At 36.3% G+C, this 23,089-nt stretch overlaps 6 protein-coding genes across 11 annotated transcripts; 3 read left to right on the top strand and 3 right to left on the bottom strand.

The window, feature by feature from the left end:
* Positions 1–206: 206 nt before the first annotated feature.
* LOC124185176 (TBC domain-containing protein kinase-like protein) lies at positions 207–4,249 on the top strand. Of its 3 annotated transcripts, none has more exons than XM_046575655.1 (14): positions 207–371; positions 549–761; positions 846–1,095; positions 1,176–1,404; positions 1,483–1,757; positions 1,948–2,094; positions 2,193–2,313; positions 2,404–2,565; positions 2,650–2,827; positions 2,906–3,112; positions 3,171–3,430; positions 3,528–3,655; positions 3,767–3,929; positions 3,997–4,249. In XM_046575655.1, exons 2-14 carry the CDS (start codon positions 557–559, stop codon positions 4,102–4,104), a joined length of 2,433 nt encoding a protein of 810 aa, XP_046431611.1. In that variant the 5' UTR covers positions 207–371; positions 549–556; the 3' UTR covers positions 4,105–4,249. The 3 variants fall into 3 exon arrangements, with proteins under 3 accessions (XP_046431611.1, XP_046431612.1, XP_046431613.1); XM_046575656.1 differs by having other exon boundaries at positions 207–378; XM_046575657.1 differs by lacking the exons at positions 1,176–1,404; positions 1,483–1,757.
* Positions 4,250–6,041: 1,792 nt separating this feature from the next.
* Positions 6,042–12,857, bottom strand: LOC124185177 (apoptosis-inducing factor 1, mitochondrial). The gene is made up of 12 exons (XM_046575659.1): positions 12,693–12,857; positions 12,008–12,315; positions 11,863–11,917; positions 11,501–11,649; positions 11,310–11,440; positions 11,045–11,220; positions 10,769–10,960; positions 10,398–10,594; positions 10,054–10,306; positions 9,728–9,912; positions 9,338–9,610; positions 6,042–9,247 (listed from the first exon to the last, which is right to left on the bottom strand). Exons 1-12 carry the CDS (start codon positions 12,781–12,783, stop codon positions 9,176–9,178), a joined length of 2,082 nt encoding a protein of 693 aa, XP_046431615.1. The 5' UTR covers positions 12,784–12,857; the 3' UTR covers positions 6,042–9,175.
* Positions 6,219–8,763, top strand: LOC124185178 (protein broad-minded-like). The gene is made up of 7 exons (XM_046575660.1): positions 6,219–6,543; positions 6,619–6,815; positions 6,896–7,246; positions 7,321–7,637; positions 7,938–8,115; positions 8,200–8,415; positions 8,504–8,763. Exons 1-7 carry the CDS (start codon positions 6,219–6,221, stop codon positions 8,618–8,620), a joined length of 1,701 nt encoding a protein of 566 aa, XP_046431616.1. The 3' UTR covers positions 8,621–8,763.
* A 145-nt stretch (positions 12,858–13,002) lies between the features above and the next one.
* Positions 13,003–14,001, bottom strand: LOC124185185. The gene is made up of 4 exons (XM_046575671.1): positions 13,889–14,001; positions 13,609–13,761; positions 13,316–13,530; positions 13,003–13,229 (listed from the first exon to the last, which is right to left on the bottom strand). Exons 1-4 carry the CDS (start codon positions 13,890–13,892, stop codon positions 13,179–13,181), a joined length of 423 nt encoding a protein of 140 aa, XP_046431627.1. The 5' UTR covers positions 13,893–14,001; the 3' UTR covers positions 13,003–13,178.
* Positions 13,995–19,741, top strand: LOC124185179 (T-complex protein 11-like protein 1). 3 transcript variants are annotated; one of them, XM_046575661.1, is made up of 10 exons: positions 14,989–15,117; positions 15,328–15,447; positions 15,614–15,727; positions 15,822–16,116; positions 16,212–16,730; positions 16,821–17,005; positions 17,140–17,306; positions 17,415–18,678; positions 19,190–19,247; positions 19,692–19,741. In XM_046575661.1, exons 1-8 carry the CDS (start codon positions 15,107–15,109, stop codon positions 17,639–17,641), a joined length of 1,638 nt encoding a protein of 545 aa, XP_046431617.1. In that variant the 5' UTR covers positions 14,989–15,106; the 3' UTR covers positions 17,642–18,678; positions 19,190–19,247; positions 19,692–19,741. The 3 variants fall into 3 exon arrangements, with proteins under 3 accessions (XP_046431619.1, XP_046431618.1, XP_046431617.1); XM_046575663.1 differs by lacking the exons at positions 14,989–15,117; positions 15,328–15,447 and adding an exon at positions 13,995–14,133; XM_046575662.1 differs by lacking the exons at positions 14,989–15,117; positions 15,328–15,447 and adding an exon at positions 14,118–14,256.
* On the bottom strand, positions 18,386–23,089 carry LOC124185175 (regulator of telomere elongation helicase 1 homolog). 2 transcript variants are annotated; one of them, XM_046575653.1, is made up of 12 exons: positions 22,825–23,088; positions 22,324–22,747; positions 21,947–22,202; positions 21,557–21,817; positions 21,130–21,443; positions 20,837–21,043; positions 20,587–20,749; positions 20,208–20,465; positions 19,895–20,134; positions 19,285–19,797; positions 18,970–19,114; positions 18,386–18,877 (listed from the first exon to the last, which is right to left on the bottom strand). In XM_046575653.1, exons 1-12 carry the CDS (start codon positions 22,955–22,957, stop codon positions 18,798–18,800), a joined length of 2,994 nt encoding a protein of 997 aa, XP_046431609.1. In that variant the 5' UTR covers positions 22,958–23,088; the 3' UTR covers positions 18,386–18,797. The 2 variants fall into 2 exon arrangements, with proteins under 2 accessions (XP_046431609.1, XP_046431610.1); XM_046575654.1 differs by lacking the exon at positions 18,970–19,114 and having other exon boundaries at positions 22,825–23,089.

Raw genomic sequence — 23,089 nt, 5'->3', positions numbered from 1 at the left:
ACAAAAAGTGACGTATCGAATGATTTGAAACATGTTACGGAAATGTAAAGAATTGTTCGATTTCTGAGGTTTGATAGAATTATTTGTTGAGCGTAGACCACATTCAATCAAGATTTCGATTGAAATTAATTGTCTCTCCGGGACTCAAAGATTAAAGGTAGGGTTAAGGGAACACGTGTTTCCGGTATGGAATTTTTAACAGAGGTTTTCGACACTGTCCAATGCGTGGTCTGGTGTTCTACCATGGAACTATATGGAACTATCTTCAGTTTTTGACAGCCGTGTGACAGCTAACAGCTGATCGGTAAAATGCTGCAAGAAACGACGCCTAACATTTAAACGCTTGATATTCTTTGTTGGTGCTAAAATCGGTAAGAGGTGATTAAATAATCAATAAAATTATAATGCTAAATTATATTTCAAGTATGAAGAACTTCCATTTACCGTTATTTTAAAAGCAATACAGTTAATCATCTTTCGAATATAAGGGCCTTAGCAACGCCTACTTGCTGATAATTTTACTCATGCATATGAATTCCCCGTTATAGAAAACAATATGTGCCCAGCTTTGCTGGAAGATGATGAGCGTTGTCTAGGTGGAACGACGTTCTTTGCTAGAAGTCATCCAGTCGAGTTGTGTGGCAGCAACGGACTGCCACTGACTCCAAATTCTATAACAATCTATGGCAGGTCTCAATTCTTAAAGACGATAGAGCATTCAAACCTGTCCACTTATCTGGATATAATTAGGAGTAAACATGGCAAGTCTTTGTCGCTATTCAGGAATATAATTCTGTGAGGGATACAGAGTCTGCTTATCTTTTCACTTGCATTTTCGTTATCAGAAAGGATTGTCGTTGTGGCTGAGTATAGCGGAGAGCCTTTAAGCAACAGGAATAATTTATCCCTGGAAACCGTGAAGAAGATTTTGTACCAATGCCTCCTCGGTCTATGCCACATAAATAAATTAGGCTTGGTACATAGGCACCTGAGCCCAGACAATATTTTAATTACCAAAGATGAAAATGTCAAGCTGTATAATTATGGACTTTATTACATGACGGATAGTGGCAGAAACGTTTCTTTCCCAATTGGGTAATATATTATATTTTTAATTTCTTGATTACTATAAATTTTACACATTGGATGTTCCGTAATGACGATGTCATTTTCAGGTACCCAAAATATCTAGCACCAGAGGTATTTTTAGGAAATAATCCAAATGGTGTGAAGGTCGATAGTTGGTCTCTGGGGATGATAATTGCTGAATGTTTGTTAAAACAGAATATCTGGTCTGGTGTCAAGTTAGCCCAATGTTTGCGCAAAGTTTTGAGCCTTATAAATTCAGAGACAACGATTTTTGAAAGAATTGCGAGGGAAAATAACTGTTTAAAAACCTACGAGGTATAAAAATTTTTTAATTTGATATAAAAGTTTTGCTCTCGAAGAGAAAAACTTAACCCATTGATTTGAACCTGACAGGCGTTACCAGAGGTTGTTAAAGACTTCATTGATTCCTGCCTTCAAATTTACCCAAGTAAAAGAAAAACTCCAGAAGAATTGTTACAGCATACTTTATTCGAAGAATTTTTAAAAAAAGATTTGGTATCGAAAGAACAAAAGATCTATAATAGTGTTACTGCGAGAAAAATGGATGAACTCTATTATTTATGGCAACTTGCGGGTGGCGATATTACAATGGAATTAAAGAAACAAGGATTAATAAGATCTCGACCTCCCATTTTGTCTGTACCAAAGTATGTTTAAGCTTATTGATATATACCTACATATATATATATATATATATATACATATATATTTTTGCTCTAATGAATAATATAATATAATATATAGATATATATTATATTATATTATATTATTCATTAGAGCAAAAATTAAACCTGAACTTGAAATATGTAAACAAAAAATGAATTACACATATTTCAGCTTAGTGGTACTGCTGGGCCAAATATTTGGTCGCAGAGACATGGCTGGACTGCTTGATTTGAGAGTGGTTAAAGTACCTTTGGATACATTACGGCAGCGATTATGTCACATTCCATTTACAGCCAATTACCCTCGATTGATGAACGGGTAATTAACATACATTTCGCTCCTGACTAAACTCCACTGTGACAATCTAAAATAATTCATTGCCTGTTGCAGTATGCTTCAAATTTTTTATTTTACAGGACACACATCCAAGCACAGGACAATTTGACGCGTGCTGCGTCACAATTACCATTAATAATTAGAGAAAGAGACACAGAATATCAATTTTATAGAATTGTACTCTATGAAAGATTACTGCAGGTGATACTTTCAATCAAAGTCATACATGCATATTTGTTGTAGAATAAACTAAATACGTTTCGAATTATAATATCCGACCATTAAACTTAGGGTTATCCAATCACTAGAGATGCCATCATTAGGGAGGCTCACAAGGACATTCCACCACTGGTGCGAGGCCGAGTTTGGGCAGCACTGCTGAATGTAAGTGGCGACATAGAACGCAGATACCAAATGATTGACAAAGAAACGCCAACGCATACAGATCGACAGGTACAAAGCATTTGAAATCAGATTTAAGCTAAAGTGTACTAGAAGGAACGACAAATTTATTAAATTTTAATTCGTCTTCACAAGATTGAAGTCGACATTCCACGATGTCATCAATACAGTGAATTATTATCCTCGGGAGCAGGCCATCAGAGACTGCAGAGATTACTAAAGGCCTGGGTTAGAGATAATCCTAACTACGTATACTGGCAGGGCCTAGATTCACTAACAGCACCATTCTTGTTCCTCAACTTTGATAATGAAGGTGATCCTTTGAAGCAATATTCTTGTATCTAGTCACCAATGAATATTGCATCACAAAAAATATTAAATTTCCTTTCAGCTCGAGCATTTGCTTGCATATCAGCGTTCATCCCTAAGTATCTTCACAAATTCTTTCTAAAGGACAACTCTGCAGTGATCCAAGAGTATTTGGGCAAATTTTCTCAAACCATAGCCTTTCACGATCCACAGTTAGCCAATCATTTGAAATCCATCAATTTTGTCCCAGAGTTGTTTGCAATACCATGGTTCCTGACAATGTTTTCACGTGAGTATCTATGACAAATATTCACTGATAAAGTTGCTAATTATTAATTTCTGCACAGATGTATTTCCTCTACACAAAATCCTGCACTTATGGGACAAACTTCTACTGGGAGATTCTTCGTTTCCCTTATTGGTTGGTCTAGCAATACTTAGGCAACTGCGAGATTCGTTACTCACATCAGGATTTAATGAATGTATTTTACTATTCTCTGATCTTCCTGAAATCGATATCGAGCTATGTGTCAAGGACTCAATGGCCATGTATTACAAAACGCCAGCCAGCATTACTTACAGGAGTCATCAACTCGATCAATCAAAGGTGAAACTGAAATTACCATTAATTCAAAATTTTGTGCAGTCGACTAATTTTGCATTAGAATTCTAAGCAGTAACAGCTGATATTTATACTTTTATAGGCAACAAACTGGATTGACCCTGAACCAGGGACTGAAAAAATGCCAAGAATTAGCATTAAGGACTTTATGAATCTCTTGCAAAACAGTAAACAAAATGTGATTGTCGTTGATCTACGGAATAACATACAGTGAGTAATTACTTCCAGGATTTACTAGTACAATAAAATAATGTAAAAAAGAATCGATAATACATTATACTTGAGTTCTCTAATAATCATCAATTTTTCTAATTTTTATAGATTTGAAAGGGGCGCAGTTTTGGGTAGCATCAATATTCCATTTACAAGTGTTCAACTTTCTCACACAGACATAATGTCGCTTGGTCCACATGCCGAACCGCTAGCAAATAACAGAGACAGCATTGTCGTAATTATTGGTCAACACGATCAAAACAATGCATTGGTAACGTTTACATTTATATTCCCATCCGTCTATTATGTTGAATGTTTAAAACAGAATATTTGAACAGTTTACAGAATTTCTGATAAGCTGTCGTGTTCTAAGAGTGTGTTCCCTAGAAGGAGGCATTTACGCTCTACGTTCCACTGCTCCGCATATTCTGGTTCCGCCACGATAGAAAAGAACAAATTTATACCATTATACCATTTTTGTAATAACACATAAATATGTCTTGTATGATCTGTAATTTATAACATACGTTAGTTTATCGTATACATTGTATAATGTTCCCTTAAAAAATAAAGATTTGTATTTCTTCATGATACTTGTTTGTCCTGTGTTACCATGACAACTGTACCAAATATAGTAATATGGTGAATGGTATCAAAATGTGTGGGTATCTCCTACTGAAATAGTCAGTGGTATCTCTAATGTTGATTTCAACTCTGATTTTAACTATCATTGTTTTTTAATCTCTGAATGACCGTGCTCTGAATAAAAGCGTGTATCACACACTTTGACAATGGAAAATATGCCACTGCCCCTTCGGAAGTGGATAAACGAATGTGTGAAAGAAAAATTCGAAACGACTATCGAGGAGGGGCTGAAGAAGAATGAAAATGCGCACGAAATTGCTCAAGATATGATTCAATCTAAGGAAATGACAGAACTGATTGCTAGAGTAAAGTCAGTCATTGATGAGCGCTGCTTGTCCTCCAGAGCTAATTCTGTAGCTATAATTGAGGCGCGACCCGAGACGTCTATGTCTATTTCCAGCGATTTGTCTGGCGAGGATTGGGGGCCCATGCGAGCAATTGGAAGTGACAATTTTACCTATATTGTGAATAAAATTAGCTATGAAAAACCAATCCATGTCAGATTAGCAGGATACGAAGCTTTGACACGAAGCGAAATAACTAATATTGGGAGTAGTCAATCGTGGGAATTACTGTTGAAAGCTTTGAAAGATGGAATCGTTGATGAGAGTCAGCCTATATTTGAGGCAAGCTTACAGGCTCATGCTCAATTATTAAATGGGTCTCAGGCACAGCAAGATGTCTTAACAAATTTGCTAAACGCATTCAGTGCACTGTATCATTCGAAACGGCTACATCATATGTTGCCTACATTTGTGTCTGGTATTAATTTCAAGATAAACCTTCATGAGAAATTACTTCGTATAATGCACTTGATCATTCAACACCAGGAAGAAACTTTGAAAAGCAACAGAAACACAGAAAAATTGTTAGAGGAAATGATGGAACAATTTCTAGCTTTTCTAAGTTCTCATACTTTTGGTATTAGCAATCAGCTGCATATCCTGACCACGCTCAATATCTTGTCAGTTTTGGAGCCTAAGTCAGACTGGTCCAGAAAATGGGCTCACAGCTTAACAACGCTGAAAATATTAACAACTGCTCTAGGAAAATCCCCGGCATTGTTACAAAGCATCATCTATATTGTAAGGGTTGGTATGGTGGAATCGCCAGCGGCTCTTACGGCACATATTAACGATGAGCCATTTGAAGTAAATATCTCTGGAGACACCGTCAAGACTGTGACGTATCTCCATTCTCTGTGCTTTTTAGCTCAGCTTTGCAGCAAGGCTGCTGGTCGACTGTTACTGTCTGAAATTCAACTGAATGACCCGTTCAACGTCCCTGACTTTATGCTGTCTCTGTTGAATTCGTTGAATATTTTAGCACTTTCAGAAGTCCCAGCAAGCATTTATGATATTTCTCGCTCAGCTCTGCAGAGGCTGCTCGATTCTCCATCAGTTTTATATGATGCTAGGTTTTATCAACTAGCTCTTGATCCGTTATTGAGAGTACCACCCCAAACTGAACGTAAAATACATCCTCACATGATAGATGTGATGATGCGAGCCTTGAATACGGAAGAAGGTTCGCGCTTTATAATCCATAACTCTAGTGCATTCTCATTGAATTGTAAAGAAAAATCGACTGCTACTTGTCCAGCAAATGCAGTTTTGGTATACGCTGCAGATTTGTTGCGGCAACCACTTTCTATTATGAATACAGAGTATGTGATTGATTTGCTTAAATTCATAGGAAGATTATTTGAGTGTTATGATGTATGTCACGTGGTAAAATATATTTTACAAGATGAATTTTATTCAGCAATCGCCCATCTGTACAACAAAATGGATAAGTACTCAATGGAAAATGAAATGAAAAAGCAATCTCTCGATAGGTAGGATAATATCATTTGCTCTTAATTTTAGATAATGTTTCCTTCATTTCATTTTTCTTTTACAGAGCAATTAAGACTATGCTGCTTAAAGTGGTTTCTCTACCTCTCGCTTTACAGTTATTGACTCATGAGGAGTCAGTTTTTGAAGAACTGTTGCGAGGCTCAATAGAGCCACTCAAGTCGTCTTGGAGCTGTAATAACGTTGTTGCTGTTTTGTCCACTGCGGCTTTGGAGCCAGTGGGTTTTACGATCTTGAGAGACCTAGCCCCTCACTTCTTATCAAAAGTATTAACTGATATTTGCACAAAGTTAGAAGATCCTCACAATTTTCATGATCCTTGGGAAGATTGTGTTGTAAAAGAGTTTTTACACATCCTAAGACTATTGTCGTTGAACAGCTTGTGTACGTTTAATCAGCTCTTACGTTATATTAATATTCAAATTATGCAGAAACCTATTTTTCAATAATTTTTTACAGGCTTCATCGCTCTATTGGATGATACAAGTCAAGAAATTTCATCTAGCGAAGACAGTCACCCCAGTAATTTATGGGAATTATTACAACATTCTGTAAACTCTAATTCACCATATCACTGCCTTGCGCTTATGGCGCTGAACGTTTTCCTCGATAGCTTGGATGCAAATATTTTTTTGAAGCACGTACTGAATTATCAGGTACAAATTATAAAAGAATCCAAAGTATCTACAGCTTGATTTATGCTACAAATCAATGTGAACTTTTGTTGTTTGTAAAGGAACTACTCCTCAATCTTCAAGAAACGTGTATCATCGAGATAGAAAGCGATGGCGAACTTAAAACAATATATGCAATTGATGAGGCAGGTTTCCTTCGCCACAAAGTACTTTTGAAATCCTATTGCATTATAAGTAAATTCATTGGTGATACAGAAGTGCTAGAGCAGACAGAATTGTTTTCTAAATTACCGCCTCCTGTGAAATTTGATGTGGAAAAACTTTGCCCCACCATACCCTTACATTCAGAATTAGGAAGATTTCTCCAAGAAAATAAGCCTGGACTCAGAGATAATGGATGGGTGTCACAAGCGAGGAAGGCTCATAAGATTTCTAGTAAAGAACCAATACAAGTAAGCATCAAATTTCAGTAGATAAGAGTTTCTCTTTTTCAGATCTGATGTTAAATTTTTTCAAATATGTTTAGCATTCCGTCGTGATTAATCTACTTGATCAAATGCAAAAGGCAGTTCCTGAATTAGAATTGACAAACCATTTCGAGTGGCCAGTGCATAATGATCACGACACACTGATGCCCCAAGAAGTTTACGGCATTGAATTAACTTTGCTGTACGCAGAACAAAATCGGCTTATGAAAGTTACGTCACTTGCGAAAACAAACTTGAAAATTTTCTTGAAAGAGGTTCACGGATTCATTAAGTATTACGGGTGGAAAAAAAATTTTGAAGGATTTGACTGGTTCATTGCAAGTGTTTTTATTATTTGTGATGGAGATATGGACAGGTGAGCATACGCAATTTTTAATTTTGTTGCCTCAGGTGGCCGCGAATCACGCTTTTCAGAAGTAAAGTTCTGTAACTAATTGTCGCAATTTGTTAAAGACCTTGTACTTTCCATAAAAAGTGACTCTAGCAAACCATATTTCATCATAGGCAGGTCTCAGATTGAAAACTTCACCGTCATTGCAGTAGCTTGAAAGTTACGTGGCTCAGTTTTAATGGATCATCACTGACCTGCCAAAGTTAATGTAAAAATCAAAACCAATTTTATATCACTTTCCTAATGAGTTGTATACTTTTCAAGGTGTAAAACTTTCATCACGCAAATAGTTCAATTCCCATCGATTATGTACATTTGGCCTATGCTAGGAAAAGCTGTGAGTCGTGAACAGAATTTACCTGTAAACTTTCAAACCACATTCTCACATCTCCTGGAAAATATCGTTGCAAATGAATTGCCTAGCATCAAATACGCTTTAAAGGTTTTTGTCTTTACATAGTGGATTTTTCAAAACTCAGACCCGGAATTTTTCTTAAAAATAATATGTGTCTGTCAAATTTCACAGAACAACTGCGGTACAGACTGGTGGATTATTTGTGATGAAATCATATCTCAATGTTTCTGGAGGATACTACCATGGTGCGAAATCATACATTTGCTAACCATTTGTATTTTGTATCCAGCTGACTATCCATTGTATTACTGTACATCGTTGTTGCACTACAGTCAAAACCAACTTTTAGAAGATGTAACTGCTGGAAAAATGTGGCCAGAACATATGGTGCGTAAAATTATTCTCGTAGCTTAAAGCAACGAGAGTTTTCAAAAATTACAGTAATTTTACCGTACATATGATTTCAATGTTACAGGATTTAACTGACTATCGATCTGGAAATCATTTACAATTGATGGATCTTTTATCGAAACGGTATCGCAATATGACTTTGCCCCTGCTTACATACCAAGAGGCAGCGTTAGTTACATGATTTCCTATCTATCTACCAAGACCGAACTTCTTCCAGAAGTAATAACAAGTACTGCAATAAGCACAATACTTTAATATGACAATCATTTAATTAAGCACAGTGTACGCAGGAAATTACAATAAAATGTATGTTGATTACTGTTACTACTGCATAGTTTTTGCAGGTGATGAGAGTCACTAAACAATTAAAACCAGAATATTTACTTAACGGTGAATAAAAACTATCATCCGTATTCACCATCAATGATGTCCTTTATTTTCTAACAATGTGCATAATTTAGCGTTCGATATTTATATATTTATTGTAATATAAATGCACATAGACTTTGTACGATTGCGAGAAAATGTGACAATTACCCGGGTTTCGGATAAAACACTAACTTCCTGATTCTAAGAGAAATGATATCTACAATATTTTATGTTTCCTAAAGTTTATCTGTCAAATCATTAGAGATCGTACCTTAGTACAGGGTGTAAAATACATACAAGAACTAGATAGCAAGTAACACGAATATTTACAAACAGTGATTCGATGGTAAATGCAACTTCAGTGCTATCAGTCTTCGTGAATGCTAAACAGTTTAGCTACCTCGTTCAGATCGTCGTACCTTGTTCCACTAGCCAAAACCTGGAGAGTTAATCATTCGTTTTATCAGATCCCAGATATATCATACCCACTGGAAAATGAGCATAGAAATCCATGAAAGTAATAGCCTACCTGTCGAGCAATGGACATGCGATTGAATATGTTCCACAAGACAATGCCAACTACGACGTCATCGCGTAGATAGAATATAACTCCCTTTCCAAAGTCGTCACGGGGGTTCTCTACTTTATTTTCTCCCTTGTCTTCACATAATTTACTGTCTTTTTTGTCACTTTTGACATTCTTCGTAGACTCTGCTGACTTCAACCCTTCTACAGGTGCGTGCTTCTGGGATACCGGTGTTGCTTGTATAATTGCTGCCGATTTGTTACCCTGTGAATTGTGCTGCGGGAAGAATATACAATTAAACTAAGAACAGTAAAAATTGCTTACAATCATAATGCAACATGATGTATGATATTTCGAGATAAACCAAAGATAAACCAAACTGCATATTTTCACCTCTTCACTAACTGATCTCAAACCCTCGTTGGATGCAGTGACAGCAGCAAGCGGGGTGTCTTGATCCGTTGCCTTAGCAAAGACCCCTACTGTTGGTAAGGATGCGTCAACGATCCCTATTGCTTCGTAACCAATTTCAGGTCCAAGATCTGACCAGAACATGGACTGATGCAAGTAGGGTTTACCTGAAACAGGACGCAAGTTTATAGATTCATGCTCTACAAGTTAATCGATGAGTACTGCTATTTGATTGGTATAAGTTGCAGTAAACGCTATTTCTGCTGTTATTAAGCATCAAATCTATGGACAAAGAAAACTTAAACTACCAGCGCCAGTCATATTTTCGCCTGCTAATCTTCCAGATATAACAGCGTGATCGTGATGCTCAACTCGCCTTCTGCCCAATCTCACGTCATAGAAACAAGCTGCATCCCCTGCGACCCATAAATCGCTCCTTGCTTCTAATTCAGCATTAACAAGATAACCACCAACTTTTGCGTCAATTTCAAGATTAGAAGATTGAGCTAATTGGGTATTCGCTTGCGCACCAACTGCTACGATAACTTGATCTGCGTCAATCTGTTAATTACAAACACAGAAATTCCCAGTTACAAAAATATAAATCTTTAGTCATTATTCCCTTCATTTTGTAAATTAAGGATTTACTCACTTTGGATCCATCTGTTAAAATTAGTTTCAAGTGCCCACCCTTCATTTCGACATCTGCCACCTCAGTTTCAGGCATACATCTCACTCCTTCGAGCATTGCTTTGGTCGTAGTCCATTCACTCAAGTATTCAGGCAGCACTTGAGCCATTATGTATTTTTCTTTAAAGATCTGATGAACTTTTTTTTGGTCTGGATTTACTGCAAAATTCAAAACTCAGTCACCAGAGCATTTTCACGATACCTGCCAGGATTATTCACACATATTTGAGTCCATTTGAATTTTTTTCCTTTCATTAGATAATCTGTAGCACCAATCAACTAAAAAATGGTTGATAACTGAGTTGTGCAACGAAGGTGCAGAGTAACACTTACAGTTTCTGACCAAAGAACACGCAACTTCGGAACCAAGGAATCCTCCACCAACAATAACTATATTCTGTACTGCTGAATCACGAATGCTCTCCTCTAGCTTGAGGAAGTCTTCTATTGTTCTGAATGGTACGATCTTACTTTTAATTGCATCATCCGCAGTTTCAAATATTGGAAGGTTCTTGGGCGAGGCACCTATAGAATTCATTTTTCATTGAATTAAATATCACGATAGAATACTTAGTATATAGCATTATTTGTTTCGAAAGGTAAACACACCAGTGGCTAATAAACATTTTTCATATTTTATTTTGTGACCATCTTCAAGTACTGCCGTCCTATTAACGACGTCAATTTGACTAACTTTCCATCCTAAAGCTACGCCGATACCTCCTTTATGTGATTGTGCTAATTCTGGAACAGGAGTGTAAAATTCTGGAGGCTCATAGAACAAGCTGGGGAGAAAACGAGTGAGTTAGTCAATTGCATGGTAAAAACCGCATTAAAGCTCAGATTATCCACCGGATCATAATATTGTGACTACCTTCGGTCTGACCCGTTCCATTGTTTGAATTTTAATTTCTCTGTAGTCTCTCTGTCTTTGTTATACCAAAGCTCTTTGGACAACGGGGGCCTCATGTAGGGGAGGTCCCCTTCTTCCGTTACAACCAGAACCTAAAGTAATGAATAGTGTAAAATAATCCAATTCTTATGAGAATCTGTAGAATCAACTACCTTTGCTGTGGGATCTCTTGATTTTATAGACCTGAATGCTGAGAAAGCAGCTGTTCCTCCCCCGATCAAGAGGTAAGGAATTTCTGTTACTATTTCTGAAGAGACAGCTGGAATCTTAACTTTCTTTCTCTCTGCTTTTTTCTTCTTCTCTGGGAGAAAGAAATATAAATTGCAGTAACTACTCCATAGTCCAATAATAAAATTTGAGTGGCAGATAACAAGTACTACACTTTTATCTCTACCTTCTAGTTCAGTAAACTTATTCATTTCATTAAGGCCTAATCATATTTTACTGAGTGTTAATAAACTGGCTCATTTTGATATAACATGTGCAATATTAGTTATCACAACTCTAGTCTTACTTTGTTTCGGTATTTGAAGCGTTTCAGATGTTTGCAACCAGCCCATTCGATTCACCTGCAAAAGCATTAAGAATTGTAATTTCTTCAAATAAATATTGCAACTTTACTTTCCTAAAGTGAAAAGTTTCTTCCTCAATATAGTTACCATGTACATGGTGGCTCCAGTGAGGAAGAGAGCAGTCAGCAATTGCATCCATACCCGTTGCTGCTTCTTGCGGTTGCCATCTTCCTCGAATGGTACTGGCCTTTTACCACAATCCCGGTTGGGACTCAAAGGGCATTCAACATTCGGATCGATTGGACAAACAGGATCTGAGGAAAATGATCCCTTCGATTTCGACTGATTTGAAGGAATGCATTCTTCCGCTTTCAACGTAGTGCCGGGTGGTCTGTTAGGATTACCCGGCTTCTTATCACCGGCATCGCTGTAGTTTCGACTGGCACTTATAATACCTGAAATTTTTTATGTGCAAAAAAAAATTAGAAACTAAAATGATGCCTTACTCACGAAATCTACTGAAAATTATATTTGAATTGTAGGTTAACTGAAGTCAAATAATCGCCGCAGGGTGGTTCAAGGTGTAGGAAAATCAGTAAAAAATCTGACACGATACTAAGTTTTCTGAACGAGAGGAGGACAGTTAAAAATATTCGTATTTTCTTTCTGATTATTTGTACAACTTTAGGACTCGCTTATCATCAACTACTAAATATACGTGTTAAAATCTTCGAATAGTCTAGAAAAACATCACGGTGCCGCATGAGGTTTTCGGAAGTTATTCGATAGACTTTAACTTGACAATCAAATAATTTTCTCGTTTTATACTCACCGATATATTTTAAAGGAATCTGCTCGTAGCTCAGGCATGGTTTTCTTGTAATTTTTGATAAATTCTTGATCGCGTACCCGTATCTTAACATTTTCACGAATTACTTTTGGTGCTACGGGCGCGCGGCCCTAGACTCTAAGGGCAATATGGCGATAATCCCGGTTATAGTCAGTAAATTTTCGATTTGTGCCTCTGATGCCGCCACCTGTGACCAACACGCTAGAAACTAAACATGTATTTTTTCGCTCCGAATTTAGTTAGACAGCGGTCTGTCTTACCGAACGAACCTAGACAGAGAATCCTAGAATTTAAAAAACTTGCGGGACATGACGTTAACATTGTTTATAGATTAGATATCGCGTTTTATCCCTGCAAGATGTAAAGAATACGATTGAAAACAAATAACGTAATGAACATCGACTAATTCAAGAGATTTATTGGAGTGCTACAGAAACAATCTTGTTCCAATCGTTTCTCAATACTTTGTCAGTAAAATAGCGGAACATTGTATCCTCGAACGTATCCGAATTTGTGCATCTGTGAAAATAGAAATTAGAGTGACACTTTTATGATTAAAAGGCATAATTTAGGTTGAGATTTCAGGGATGCATTGACATTCGTACAGCTATTATAGTGAATATGAAAAATCCTCCTCCGATCATTAAAGCTCTATTAGACTGCCTCATCTTCGTATCAAACTTCTGTTGCCACGATCCACAGGGAACTGGCAATTCGTCCATTAAACAAGTACTTTTGCACTGCTCAGGACATTGAATTGGTGCATAACAATCTTTCGAGAGCAATACTCTAACTGCCCTCAACTTCCGTGGAAATTGTCCTAAGATATGAAAAATGTGAATTTGTTGACAAAAATATAATTACATATAAAAGAATAGTGATCGATTCTGAGATTTACCCAGTATCATTTTTCTGGAATGAAGAATTCCAATTTTGCAGCATGTAAAAGTTGCGCCACGCCACATCACACGTAAAATGTACGCAGCAACTTTACGTTTACTGTTTACTGAGGCCCATGTGTTAATGGCTTGACCACGTTCAACTCGAGGATCTATATTAGAGGATCTCGTATTATACAGGAACAGACTTTATGGAGATTGAGGGTCGACTTCCCAAGGAAGAGGAAAAATAAATTCAAGGAAAACTACAACGGTCCAAGCTGCCAGACGTTCTCGTACCCATTTTGGGAGAATATAAAAATGAAAATCAACGAGTTGCCACGAGTGAAAGACAAAGGAGTTGCGCAGGTGGGTGTCGTCTGCTTGTCGGCTGCTGCAGGCTGGTGCTGTCAATAAATATTGGCCAACTTCACTTTTCTCCATCAGACTCCAGTCGCCTTCGCTGCACTTCACAGCAGTCACACGAGCCCGTAGCACTCGTAGCAGGCTTCAAAGTTGTAAACAGTATCACAGCTGTTCCGGACGTAATTAACCATTTTTAACTTGTAATTTGTGTTTGTTTCTGAATTCCAGTAAATTAAAAGTGTTTTATACCCATATAGACTACGCCATTATTTCAAATATTTTTCGAACAATCTGCAGTAAAGGTACAATGCCGATGTTACTATAATTTTTACTTTTTTTTCGTTGAATCCTTTCAAGGTGAATGAATCATTTGAACGATGTGTCATTCACCTGCCGATACGCAGTTAGTAGTGATATAGGTACTGCATTAAATTGTGATGGAATTTTCTAGAATAATTTCAATGACGCATCATTATTTCGGTACTTATCTAAAATTTACACTTTTTTTCGTGCTTTTTGATCCCAGTTAAAACTACATCTCATCATGAATGTTATTAAAAATGTAACCTCAAGATTTACTTTTCGTGTTTACAAACAAATCAATACATCCTCATACTTGTTATATACATGGGTTTACAAAGTGTTATCTTTGCCTGCTAAACTTCTGTTGTCCGTGTTACAAAGAAAAAAGAAAAAAGTCGTCAATTCTACATTGATTATTGATTAAGTGATTGCATGTTAATATTCATTGTATTAAAAAATAAATAACAATTTCCATATCTTATTTAAGGAAAATCTTTTCTATCCCCATTCGTTTAATTCAGAGCAAATCATCATTGTGTTACCATTATTTATACACACTTAAGCTAGTGAATAAATTAAATAAATTTATGCAAACAGTTTTAATGTCTGACCGACAAATTGGAAATAGGAATTAGCGATCACAAGGAACAAAATAAACACTGTGGAAAGTGGCTGTGTGTTTCCATACTGTCTTGCACCAAATGAAGTTCTTTTTATAGATAGCGTCTGACCTCTTTGGCTACAGCTGTTAGAGCATTCAGCTAGTGGTCGAATTTTACTTCAAACCGCGTTGCTTCTAATTTCCAAGTATTTTGTCTTTCAATTTGAATTTTAAAGTTTGATAGAACAATGTTAGACAGGTGTGTCAATAAGTGAAAAATTTATCCTCAGACCCCGGATTTATTAAGTCTATCGCAATTGAAAATTCTTTACTAGTCCTAACATTAGAGTAAAGATTGTCCGTTTTAATGGAATATTTACCATAGATTTGACTGTGACTCATTTGAATTTGATTAATTCTAGATTGCCTTTCGGTAAGATTGTAATTTATTGCCCTATTTGTACTGCAGGTATAAAGTTTTACGCAGTGCTGGTGTGGTATGGGGAATTACGATCTGTTGTCTCTTGTTCAATCGCAAATTGCCAGGCTCGAGGATATTCTTTAGTTTAATCCCTGCTTTTCTTTGGCGGTCAGTACTTAAAGCAATTACTGCGATATATCTTCGACACTTAATTGGTGCAAATTTTAATAGAAATCAAATAATTCATGCAATTAATATATATTCAAAACCCTTGAACTGTTGTGTGTCTAAACTTAATTCTGAACTTTAATAAATCTCAGACTTTCTGTTACAGAGGTGATAAAATGAAAAATGAAGAGGAGCAAAAATGTAATAATAACCAGGCTAGCGCGCCAGTAGAAACTCGAGTGGACAATCAAAGATCAGCTGAAAACAAGAACACGCAACAGTGAGTTTATCAATTTAAAATTCTAGTGCGTAGTGTACAAGTTTTTAACCAAATCATTTAAAAAGAAAACTCAAAAATTTTTTCTTCAAAATAGTTCGCAGGTACAAAACTTTATGCTTGGAGGCCTAACCGGGGCATCTCCTCCGAAATTTGTGTCCTTTGAAGAAATAATGAAGGCAGCAAATGGTATGACCAATATGGCCCTAGCGCACGAAATCGCTCTTGATAAAAATTTCAAATTGGAAACGCTGGATCCACCAAGTGACAGCTTTCAAAAAAAAGTTAAAGAAACAATGCATAACATATTCTGGCAGCTGTTAGCCCAAGAGTTGTCCGAGGATCCACCAAATTATAATCAAGCATTAACTCTTCTTGGTGAAATAAAAACGGTAATTCAAATTTCCCAGTTATCAGTTTTCAAATAGGTCTGAATAGAATTTGCATAAGTGTGTCAATATTAAAAGGCCCTGATTTACCTCCTCAGGCTTTGGAAGAACTCCTATTGCCTCGGCATACGAAGATACGAGAAAACATTAACGAGGTCCTGGACATTGATTTAATTAAACAGCAGGCAGAGCAGGGAATTTTAGATTTCCATCATTACGCTAACTTTATTATCTCCATTATGGCAAAATTGTGCGCACCAGTCAGGGATGAAAAGATTGCAGAGCTAGCAACATCGACCGATGTTATTGAGACATTTAGGGGAATTTTGGAAACTTTGCAGTTGATGAAGCTTGACATGGCAAACTTCACGATAACTTTGATAAGACCTGAGATCGTTGCATCTAGTGTTGAATATGAAAAAAAGAAATTTGCTGAGTTTTTGAAAGTCAATGAAGATGGTCTCCAGTTAACGAGAAAATGGCTGCTCCGAAATTTGGATATGGAAAAATTGACCACATCTTCCACGGATATCAATGCAGTTCGTCAAATTACACACAGCTTACTAACTGAGGCGTACTTAGACCTCTTAGAATGGAAATTCAATCCAGATGCAGAGGTACTTAAGCTTATTGTTCATTATATAACTGTGCAAGATGAATTTAGTAACATTCTACATGTACTATACTGTTTCTTATTCCTATCATAGACGCTGATGATGGACCAAGGGCGATTGGTAGAATTACGCGATCGAACCTGTAGATTATGCATAGCAGGATCAGTGTTGCTGGTAACTAACAGCACTATTGGTGCCCCCCTTCAAGGGGTTACGAGTTTTAAGAATAGCATGAAACAGCATCTCGCCGTGCTTTTGGAATCCGTTCATTCCAACGAGTAGGTTCAAACACTATTTGCGATTAATCCCTTATGATTTTAGAATTGCTAGAAAATTTTACAAGCTTTCATGATTATCAAATTTTGGAGCGTTAACTTTGTCTGATTTAGTTTCTCAACATTTTTTATTTCAGGGAGCTGGCAACTGTGATGGTCAACATTGTACTGCAAGTTACAGCCGATGTCAAGGAAACACTGAAGGAAATTGGTGCTTCAGAATTGTCTCCAGAGCTGGAGTCTCTTCTCAGTGCTCAGATATTAGAAATTGCCAAGCCTGATCACAAGATTCGAAATCTTGTCAGTAAGTATCTTCAATTTATCGTAGATTCAATATTGCGACATGCTCGAATAATAATATTCTATTATCTTTGAGTATTTTCGATTTAATCAAATGAAATTCTCTTTTCAGACATAAGAATCCGACAATTTCTACAAAAAATCATACAATCACAAACGGCAGGTCCGCAGCAGATACCTCCAGGGCTATCGTCTCTTCAGGAAGAACTAGCTGGTATTGCAGCGCAGTTTTTGATCATTGTATCCCATAATCGCAGTGTATTTGGCGAATATTATCTTGATATCGTGACCACGGCAATTACTGGCGAAAATGCTGCGACTCCCATGAATACTGAGTAGATTCAGAGAAGCATGTGTAGCTTTGACTTAGGAATTCGTTCACACATATGTTAAGACGTATGTTACTAGAATTTGAACAGAAGGCGGCTGATTTCGAAAATATTTGGCTGTAGAATGCTGGGAACACTACATCCGAATTAACGTTCGTGTAACATTTTCACTGACAGTAGTACCCCAAAAAACACGTAGATATATTTTCGATGAAAACTGTAAACGCGTGAACTGTAATCCAAGAAAATACTAGAAAGAGGAATGGAAAACAGCAAAAGCAAATTTGACGTGCCTTGTCATTTGAAATGGATATTTACACTAATAATCAATTTTATGCAAGCGAAACTCTTGGAATATTGAGTTCATTTTAAATAGTACTTGTTAGTCGTAAAAATTTTGGATAAATTTCGAATTTTGCAACATATAGGGGAGGAAAGAACGAAAGAGCACGGTGATTGTAAATTTTAATGAATTCATTTACTAACTGTTAATAATACGCACGCATTAATATATATATATATATATATATATATATAATTATATATACACTTTACTGGAATTATATCTTTAAATATATATCTGAACCATTTGCGGTACTGATTTAAAAAATTTACAAGATACAGAAATACGTTTACGTGAAAAGTATTAGAAAATATACAGAATTTCAAATTAATTAATGTAAGCTGTAGTTCCTAAAATAGAACAGATGGATACTAGCCTACACATTGTATGCAGGCATTTTTTTAGTCTGCCCATCGTCTAAATTGTGAATTGCATAACAAGTGCTAGCCGACAATTGATGGATTCTTACACAATATTTGTGTGTACGTTCATAACTGAAAGCGTAAAATTAGAATATATGATTATATTGTATTACGGACAGGAACAGTTGTGGAACAAACACTCGAAAGTAGCACTTTGAATAATCATGAATTATGAAGTAATTCACAATTTTTGTACCTATGAATGAATAAAAATAATAAATATTCATAAAGAACAATTGATGATTCATTAATTAATGATAGCCGGATTTGTAAAAATAAATGGTGAATTTATTGAGTTAGTTTGCATGATTGCACGTAACACTTAATACATTAATTACATAGCAATTACTTACAAATCACATATAAATAGATATTCATTAGGAATCACGGATTAATTTGGTTTATAATTCTAACCTCTCCAGAAGCCTAATATGACTATCGAAGTCACTAATATGTTGTTTCTTTAAAAAACTCCTGAAACCTGAAATAAAAATAAAATTAATTGTTTCGCAATTCTATGATTGAGAAAGAAATATCGACTGAGTACAAATGACTAAAGTAAATAATGTTTACCCTTAAATAAGTGCCGTAGATTATTCGTCTTTGGGAAAAGAAATTCCAATGTTTTCAAGAGCTGGTCGTAATCAGCATTTTTTGTATAGTTTTGAATCATTACTGAAAATATCTTATAGTTCTCTTTCGTCAGCGATCGTTTGACCTACAAACAAATGTTAGATTTGATATTGTACCACGAAATAGAAAAAGGAATAAAATAGTACCCATTGGACTACAGGTACTTGCAAGCAATTTGCTGCCGCAAATCTTGAATTGATAGCATCAACTTTAAGAATGTAAGTTTTAATAATTCGTTTAATTATTTTTACGCACTTCTTTCAAGTATACCGTGCCAATTTCTTTTTTTTCACTGGATGCTGCTTTTTTTAATGCAGTACCATTTTTTGTATGCGTCTGCACCTCAATGTTTGCTGAAGGCGACTCAACAGACGTTGACGGCTGGGGTAATGCATCAAGTTTTACTCCTACAACATGAATTTTTCTCTTTTTTGCAATTGGCTGTTCAACATCCTTTGTCAGCTCACATCTAGTCCAATCCGTTTTTAATTTGCAATTGCTGAAATCTATTACAGGCTTTGATTTTGTTTCTAGCAATTTAAAAATGTCTTTTTCGTTTTCTTCAGTGATCGGCCACTTCGTTGGTTTAGTTTCTGTGTATTTATCGATACTAAAATCATCAATAACCACAGATGGAACACTTCTGTCTTGTTTTATACCAGGATTTACAATTCGAGAGTGAGTTTCACCAAACGCACCATCACTAGTTCGTGGAAAAAAATCCGGGCTACTCATAGTAGCTGCTACCTTTATATTTGGCTGTGGTAGCTGTAAGCAGTGTAAATGAAATAAGTACGTATGCAAATAAATAATAGGGATTTTAAATGATACAATGTTGTCCATTTTATAATTTACAGATAAATACATCACGCTCTGCTGCTCTGAAGAATTCTCTCAAGTCTTTCGTGATCATTCCAAAGTTAGTGAACTTTTTGATGTGAGGCTGCAACCAAGCTGACAATTGTTTTCTGTATCCAGGGTTTTCAAACCGACAGTCACAGAGGATAATCGCACCATAATCATTTTTATGCCGTATGACTCGGCCAATAGCTTGATTTACTGCTCGAGATGCTTCAAGCTGGTACCATTGTTGTCCTGTTAGTGACTAGAAATTAAGACATTATAATGACTTGAGCTAAGTTTTATTTAAGTGCAATACTATTTCAGAGTCATTCTACCTCTTTATCTCTGCTTCTAGTTTCTTCCAAGTATTTTTGCTTCAGAATAACTCGTGGATCTTTCAATGGTGGAAACGGGAGGCCTGTTACTAAAACAGCACGACCATTCATATCTGCAAAGTCTAAGCCTTCACTGACTTTACCTCTGCAAACAGCCATAAAAATGGCACCTTTGCATGATGGGTCTTGAATTTTTTCATAATACTCGTTCATAGTATTTATAAAAACATGTTTTAATTGACTTTCAACATAAATTGGCTGAAAGAACAATAAATATTTGTTGTGCTATAGTTACGTACACATTACGTGTAATGTTATATATTTATATTTATTTCGCTTTATGATTGCTATGCGTTACATTTCAGAAATTTCATCTCACCTTTCGTTCACATATCTTTGTCCATAAGCCAGAATTTTGCCATTCCTCTTGGCACTTCTTTAAAATCGGGTACGATGGAAAGAAGACCAGCATACCGTGCGGTATTAAGCAGCTGAAGTTGTAGATGGTACGTCCAAGAGATGCAATGTATTTTGGATCATTGCTGAAAATTTCATCCAATGGTGATTCTTAGATCGATTTTGTTATGGCTTCATTATTTCTACAAGCAGAAAAAAATGGAAACAAGTACCGTGTATTGAATGATGAATTCAGAGGGTGTCCATCAGGGCCATTACTCAACACGCCGACACATACTTGACGACCAGTGACTATATGGGGATTTTCAAGCTGCACGCCAATTGGTATGGCCAGTTCGGAGATGAGCGGTTTTAATGGGGACAGGGTGCCACTTGTTAAAACAATAGAACGTATTCCTTGTTCTACTATTTGTTGCATTCTGTATTTGGTAAGATAATAAGTATAACAGCTTGAATGTTTAACGGTGATAATCGATTTATATTGAATATATTTAGTTTTGTTTACCCAAAACCAGGACTGAAACACCAGTAGCTAATGATTTTTCCCTCAGTTTTTGAGGTTGTTTTTAAGGCATCCCAACCATCGTTCTTTCGACCTTTCTTTACTTCCTCTGGCATAACATGCACCTTGTAACATCGTTTAACTCGATCTCTGTAGAGCGGCGATGCCTGGCCACCACTAAAAACTACTCGCAGCAAGTCATTGAATTTTTGTAAGCCATTTCCTTTTCTTGAAAATGGAGAGGTGCTGGTTGTTGATAAATAAAGTACAATTTTATCCAGTTTATCAATTACCAAAGTCTCTTTGCCCTGGGTCAACTGTAATGAAATGAAAATAAATCCAGAATGTGGAAAAATTGTAAGAGTAAAAAGTGAGACGGTGAAGCAGAAATCTTTTTCTTGAATTGATTATGATCCTTCTATATACACACCTCAGCTTTTTCAAGGAGCTCAAAAATGTATCCCCCAGGAAAAGTCTCACCCTCGTCTTTCTTTTTAATTTCTATACTATCGATTGCCTTTTCGAACTCCAAAAACATTGCCTTTAAAATACACAGATCTTCTGGAGTAAAGTCTTTCTGCGATCCACTAGCAGTATCGAAAGCAGGTTCACTTGAAGATGCCTCATCCGCCACATCTTTCATCACTGTGGTGATCTCATCTATACAAATAGCTATATCTGTACTGCTTATCTATATGTAAAATATTTCACTGGTTAAAATCAAAATAAAACAAAAAGTCAGGTTCGATGTCAGCGGTGGAATTTTTTTGCAGACATATTGATATGTATCTGAAAATGATTAGGTATTTCAATCCTTTACTTGCAGGGAAGCAGATTCTTCGCAAGTCTTTTCAACATTGTGAGCTTCATCCAAGAGAAGAATATTGTTCTGTAACTCAAGGCCTTGCGCTTTCCTTGTTTTTGGATCCAGAATGTAATTGTAGGGCATGAAAGTGATATCTGCCGACTGCTTTAGTTCTTTGGATAAAAAATATGGGCAACATCTCAACTTCTGTCCAGTTTTTACCAAATCTTCGATATCAAGAATTTCTTGGCCAAAAATAGGATCCAATTTCCTGGATAGTGAGACACAGAAAAAATAAAGCTGGTATATTAGAAGTAATATTAAAATGTATAAATATTTCCTGGTTTGATGTATCCGCATAAAAATTATCGACTAGTTTCATGGACATTTACCTAGCATCGACATTATTGTAATAGTGACAAGTTCGAGATTTGACTTTTGACTGACACATGTGAATTTTCGTTGCACTGTTAGTTTCTTTGGAAACTTCGGGATGAATGCAAAGCTGATCCCTTGAGCCTATTACAGCAACTTTAACGTGTTTGTAAGAAGTTTTTTTGAGTTCTTGCATAGCCTGCGATAACTGCGAATGCGTTCTTGAGGCATAAATTATTTTTGGCATTCCCCAGCTGAAGTTTGTCGACTGATCCAACTTCCCAGCTGCTTTCTCTAGGGTTTTTGTCAGCCCTTCAAAAAATTCACCTCCGAAAGCTGGCTTCTCAATTGGTCCCATTAGAGCCTCAGATTGAAGCTGCGCCTTTTTGACTAAGAGCCAACTAAGTGAAGAGCATAAGAGGCACAAAGTTTTTCCAGTTCCTGAAAACATTCTCAGTATTTTATTAAAAGATAGTTTATGTTAATAACTATAAAAAAGCTGACCAAATCCATTATACCTGTTGGAGACTCCAGCACTCCATGTTTCGCATTCTGTAAACATTCGATTACTTTCTCCATGTATCTTTTTTGCACGTCATACGGTTCAAAAGGGAAAGTAACGATGATACCATTCAAATTAATGTCCGGCATTTTTTTCTGTTTCGTACAAGTAAGTGTATCCTATGACCAATTTCGAGGGCCTAATTTTGTGCAACAAGTCACATGGCACAGTTACATGCATATCTTTGACGTTTCCGCGCGAAAAACACCTAAGAATACGCT

The sequence above is a fragment of the Neodiprion fabricii genome, chromosome 6 (assembly GCF_021155785.1).
Source record: "Neodiprion fabricii isolate iyNeoFabr1 chromosome 6, iyNeoFabr1.1, whole genome shotgun sequence".
In the NCBI taxonomy this organism is placed as follows: domain Eukaryota; kingdom Metazoa; phylum Arthropoda; class Insecta; order Hymenoptera; family Diprionidae; genus Neodiprion; species Neodiprion fabricii.
This window is presented reverse-complemented; position numbering and strand designations above follow the sequence as displayed.

Coding starts and splice junctions, on each gene's coding strand:
- LOC124185176 (XM_046575655.1), top strand. CDS start 557: ATGTGCCCAGCTTTGCTGGAAGATGATGAGCGTTGTCTAGGTGGAACG. Junction 2,095..2,192: donor TACCCTCGATTGATGAACGG/GTAATTAACATA, acceptor TTTATTTTACAG/GACACACATCCAAGCACAGG. Junction 2,566..2,649: donor CAACGCATACAGATCGACAG/GTACAAAGCATT, acceptor CGTCTTCACAAG/ATTGAAGTCGACATTCCACG.
- LOC124185178 (XM_046575660.1), top strand. CDS start 6,219: ATGCTGCTTAAAGTGGTTTCTCTACCTCTCGCTTTACAGTTATTGACT. Junction 6,544..6,618: donor ATTGTCGTTGAACAGCTTGT/GTACGTTTAATC, acceptor AATTTTTTACAG/GCTTCATCGCTCTATTGGAT. Junction 8,416..8,503: donor AAATGTGGCCAGAACATATG/GTGCGTAAAATT, acceptor TCAATGTTACAG/GATTTAACTGACTATCGATC.
- LOC124185177 (XM_046575659.1), bottom strand. CDS start 12,783: ATGTTAAGATACGGGTACGCGATCAAGAATTTATCAAAAATTACAAGA. Junction 11,918..12,007: donor CTGGAGCCACCATGTACATG/GTAACTATATTG, acceptor ATGCTTTTGCAG/GTGAATCGAATGGGCTGGTT. Junction 10,307..10,397: donor TTTTAACAGATGGATCCAAA/GTGAGTAAATCC, acceptor TGTAATTAACAG/ATTGACGCAGATCAAGTTAT.
- LOC124185185 (XM_046575671.1), bottom strand. Junction 13,531..13,608: donor TTCCAGAAAAATGATACTGG/GTAAATCTCAGA, acceptor TTCATATCTTAG/GACAATTTCCACGGAAGTTG. Junction 13,230..13,315: donor TCATATTCACTATAATAGCT/GTACGAATGTCA, acceptor CTATTTTCACAG/ATGCACAAATTCGGATACGT.
- LOC124185179 (XM_046575661.1), top strand. Junction 16,117..16,211: donor TTCTTGGTGAAATAAAAACG/GTAATTCAAATT, acceptor TTACCTCCTCAG/GCTTTGGAAGAACTCCTATT. Junction 17,307..17,414: donor CAAGATTCGAAATCTTGTCA/GTAAGTATCTTC, acceptor TTCTCTTTTCAG/ACATAAGAATCCGACAATTT.
- LOC124185175 (XM_046575653.1), bottom strand. CDS start 22,957: ATGCCGGACATTAATTTGAATGGTATCATCGTTACTTTCCCTTTTGAA. Junction 21,818..21,946: donor AAGAATCTGCTTCCCTGCAA/GTAAAGGATTGA, acceptor TTTTACATATAG/ATAAGCAGTACAGATATAGC. Junction 21,444..21,556: donor AGCTCCTTGAAAAAGCTGAG/GTGTGTATATAG, acceptor ATTTCATTACAG/TTGACCCAGGGCAAAGAGAC.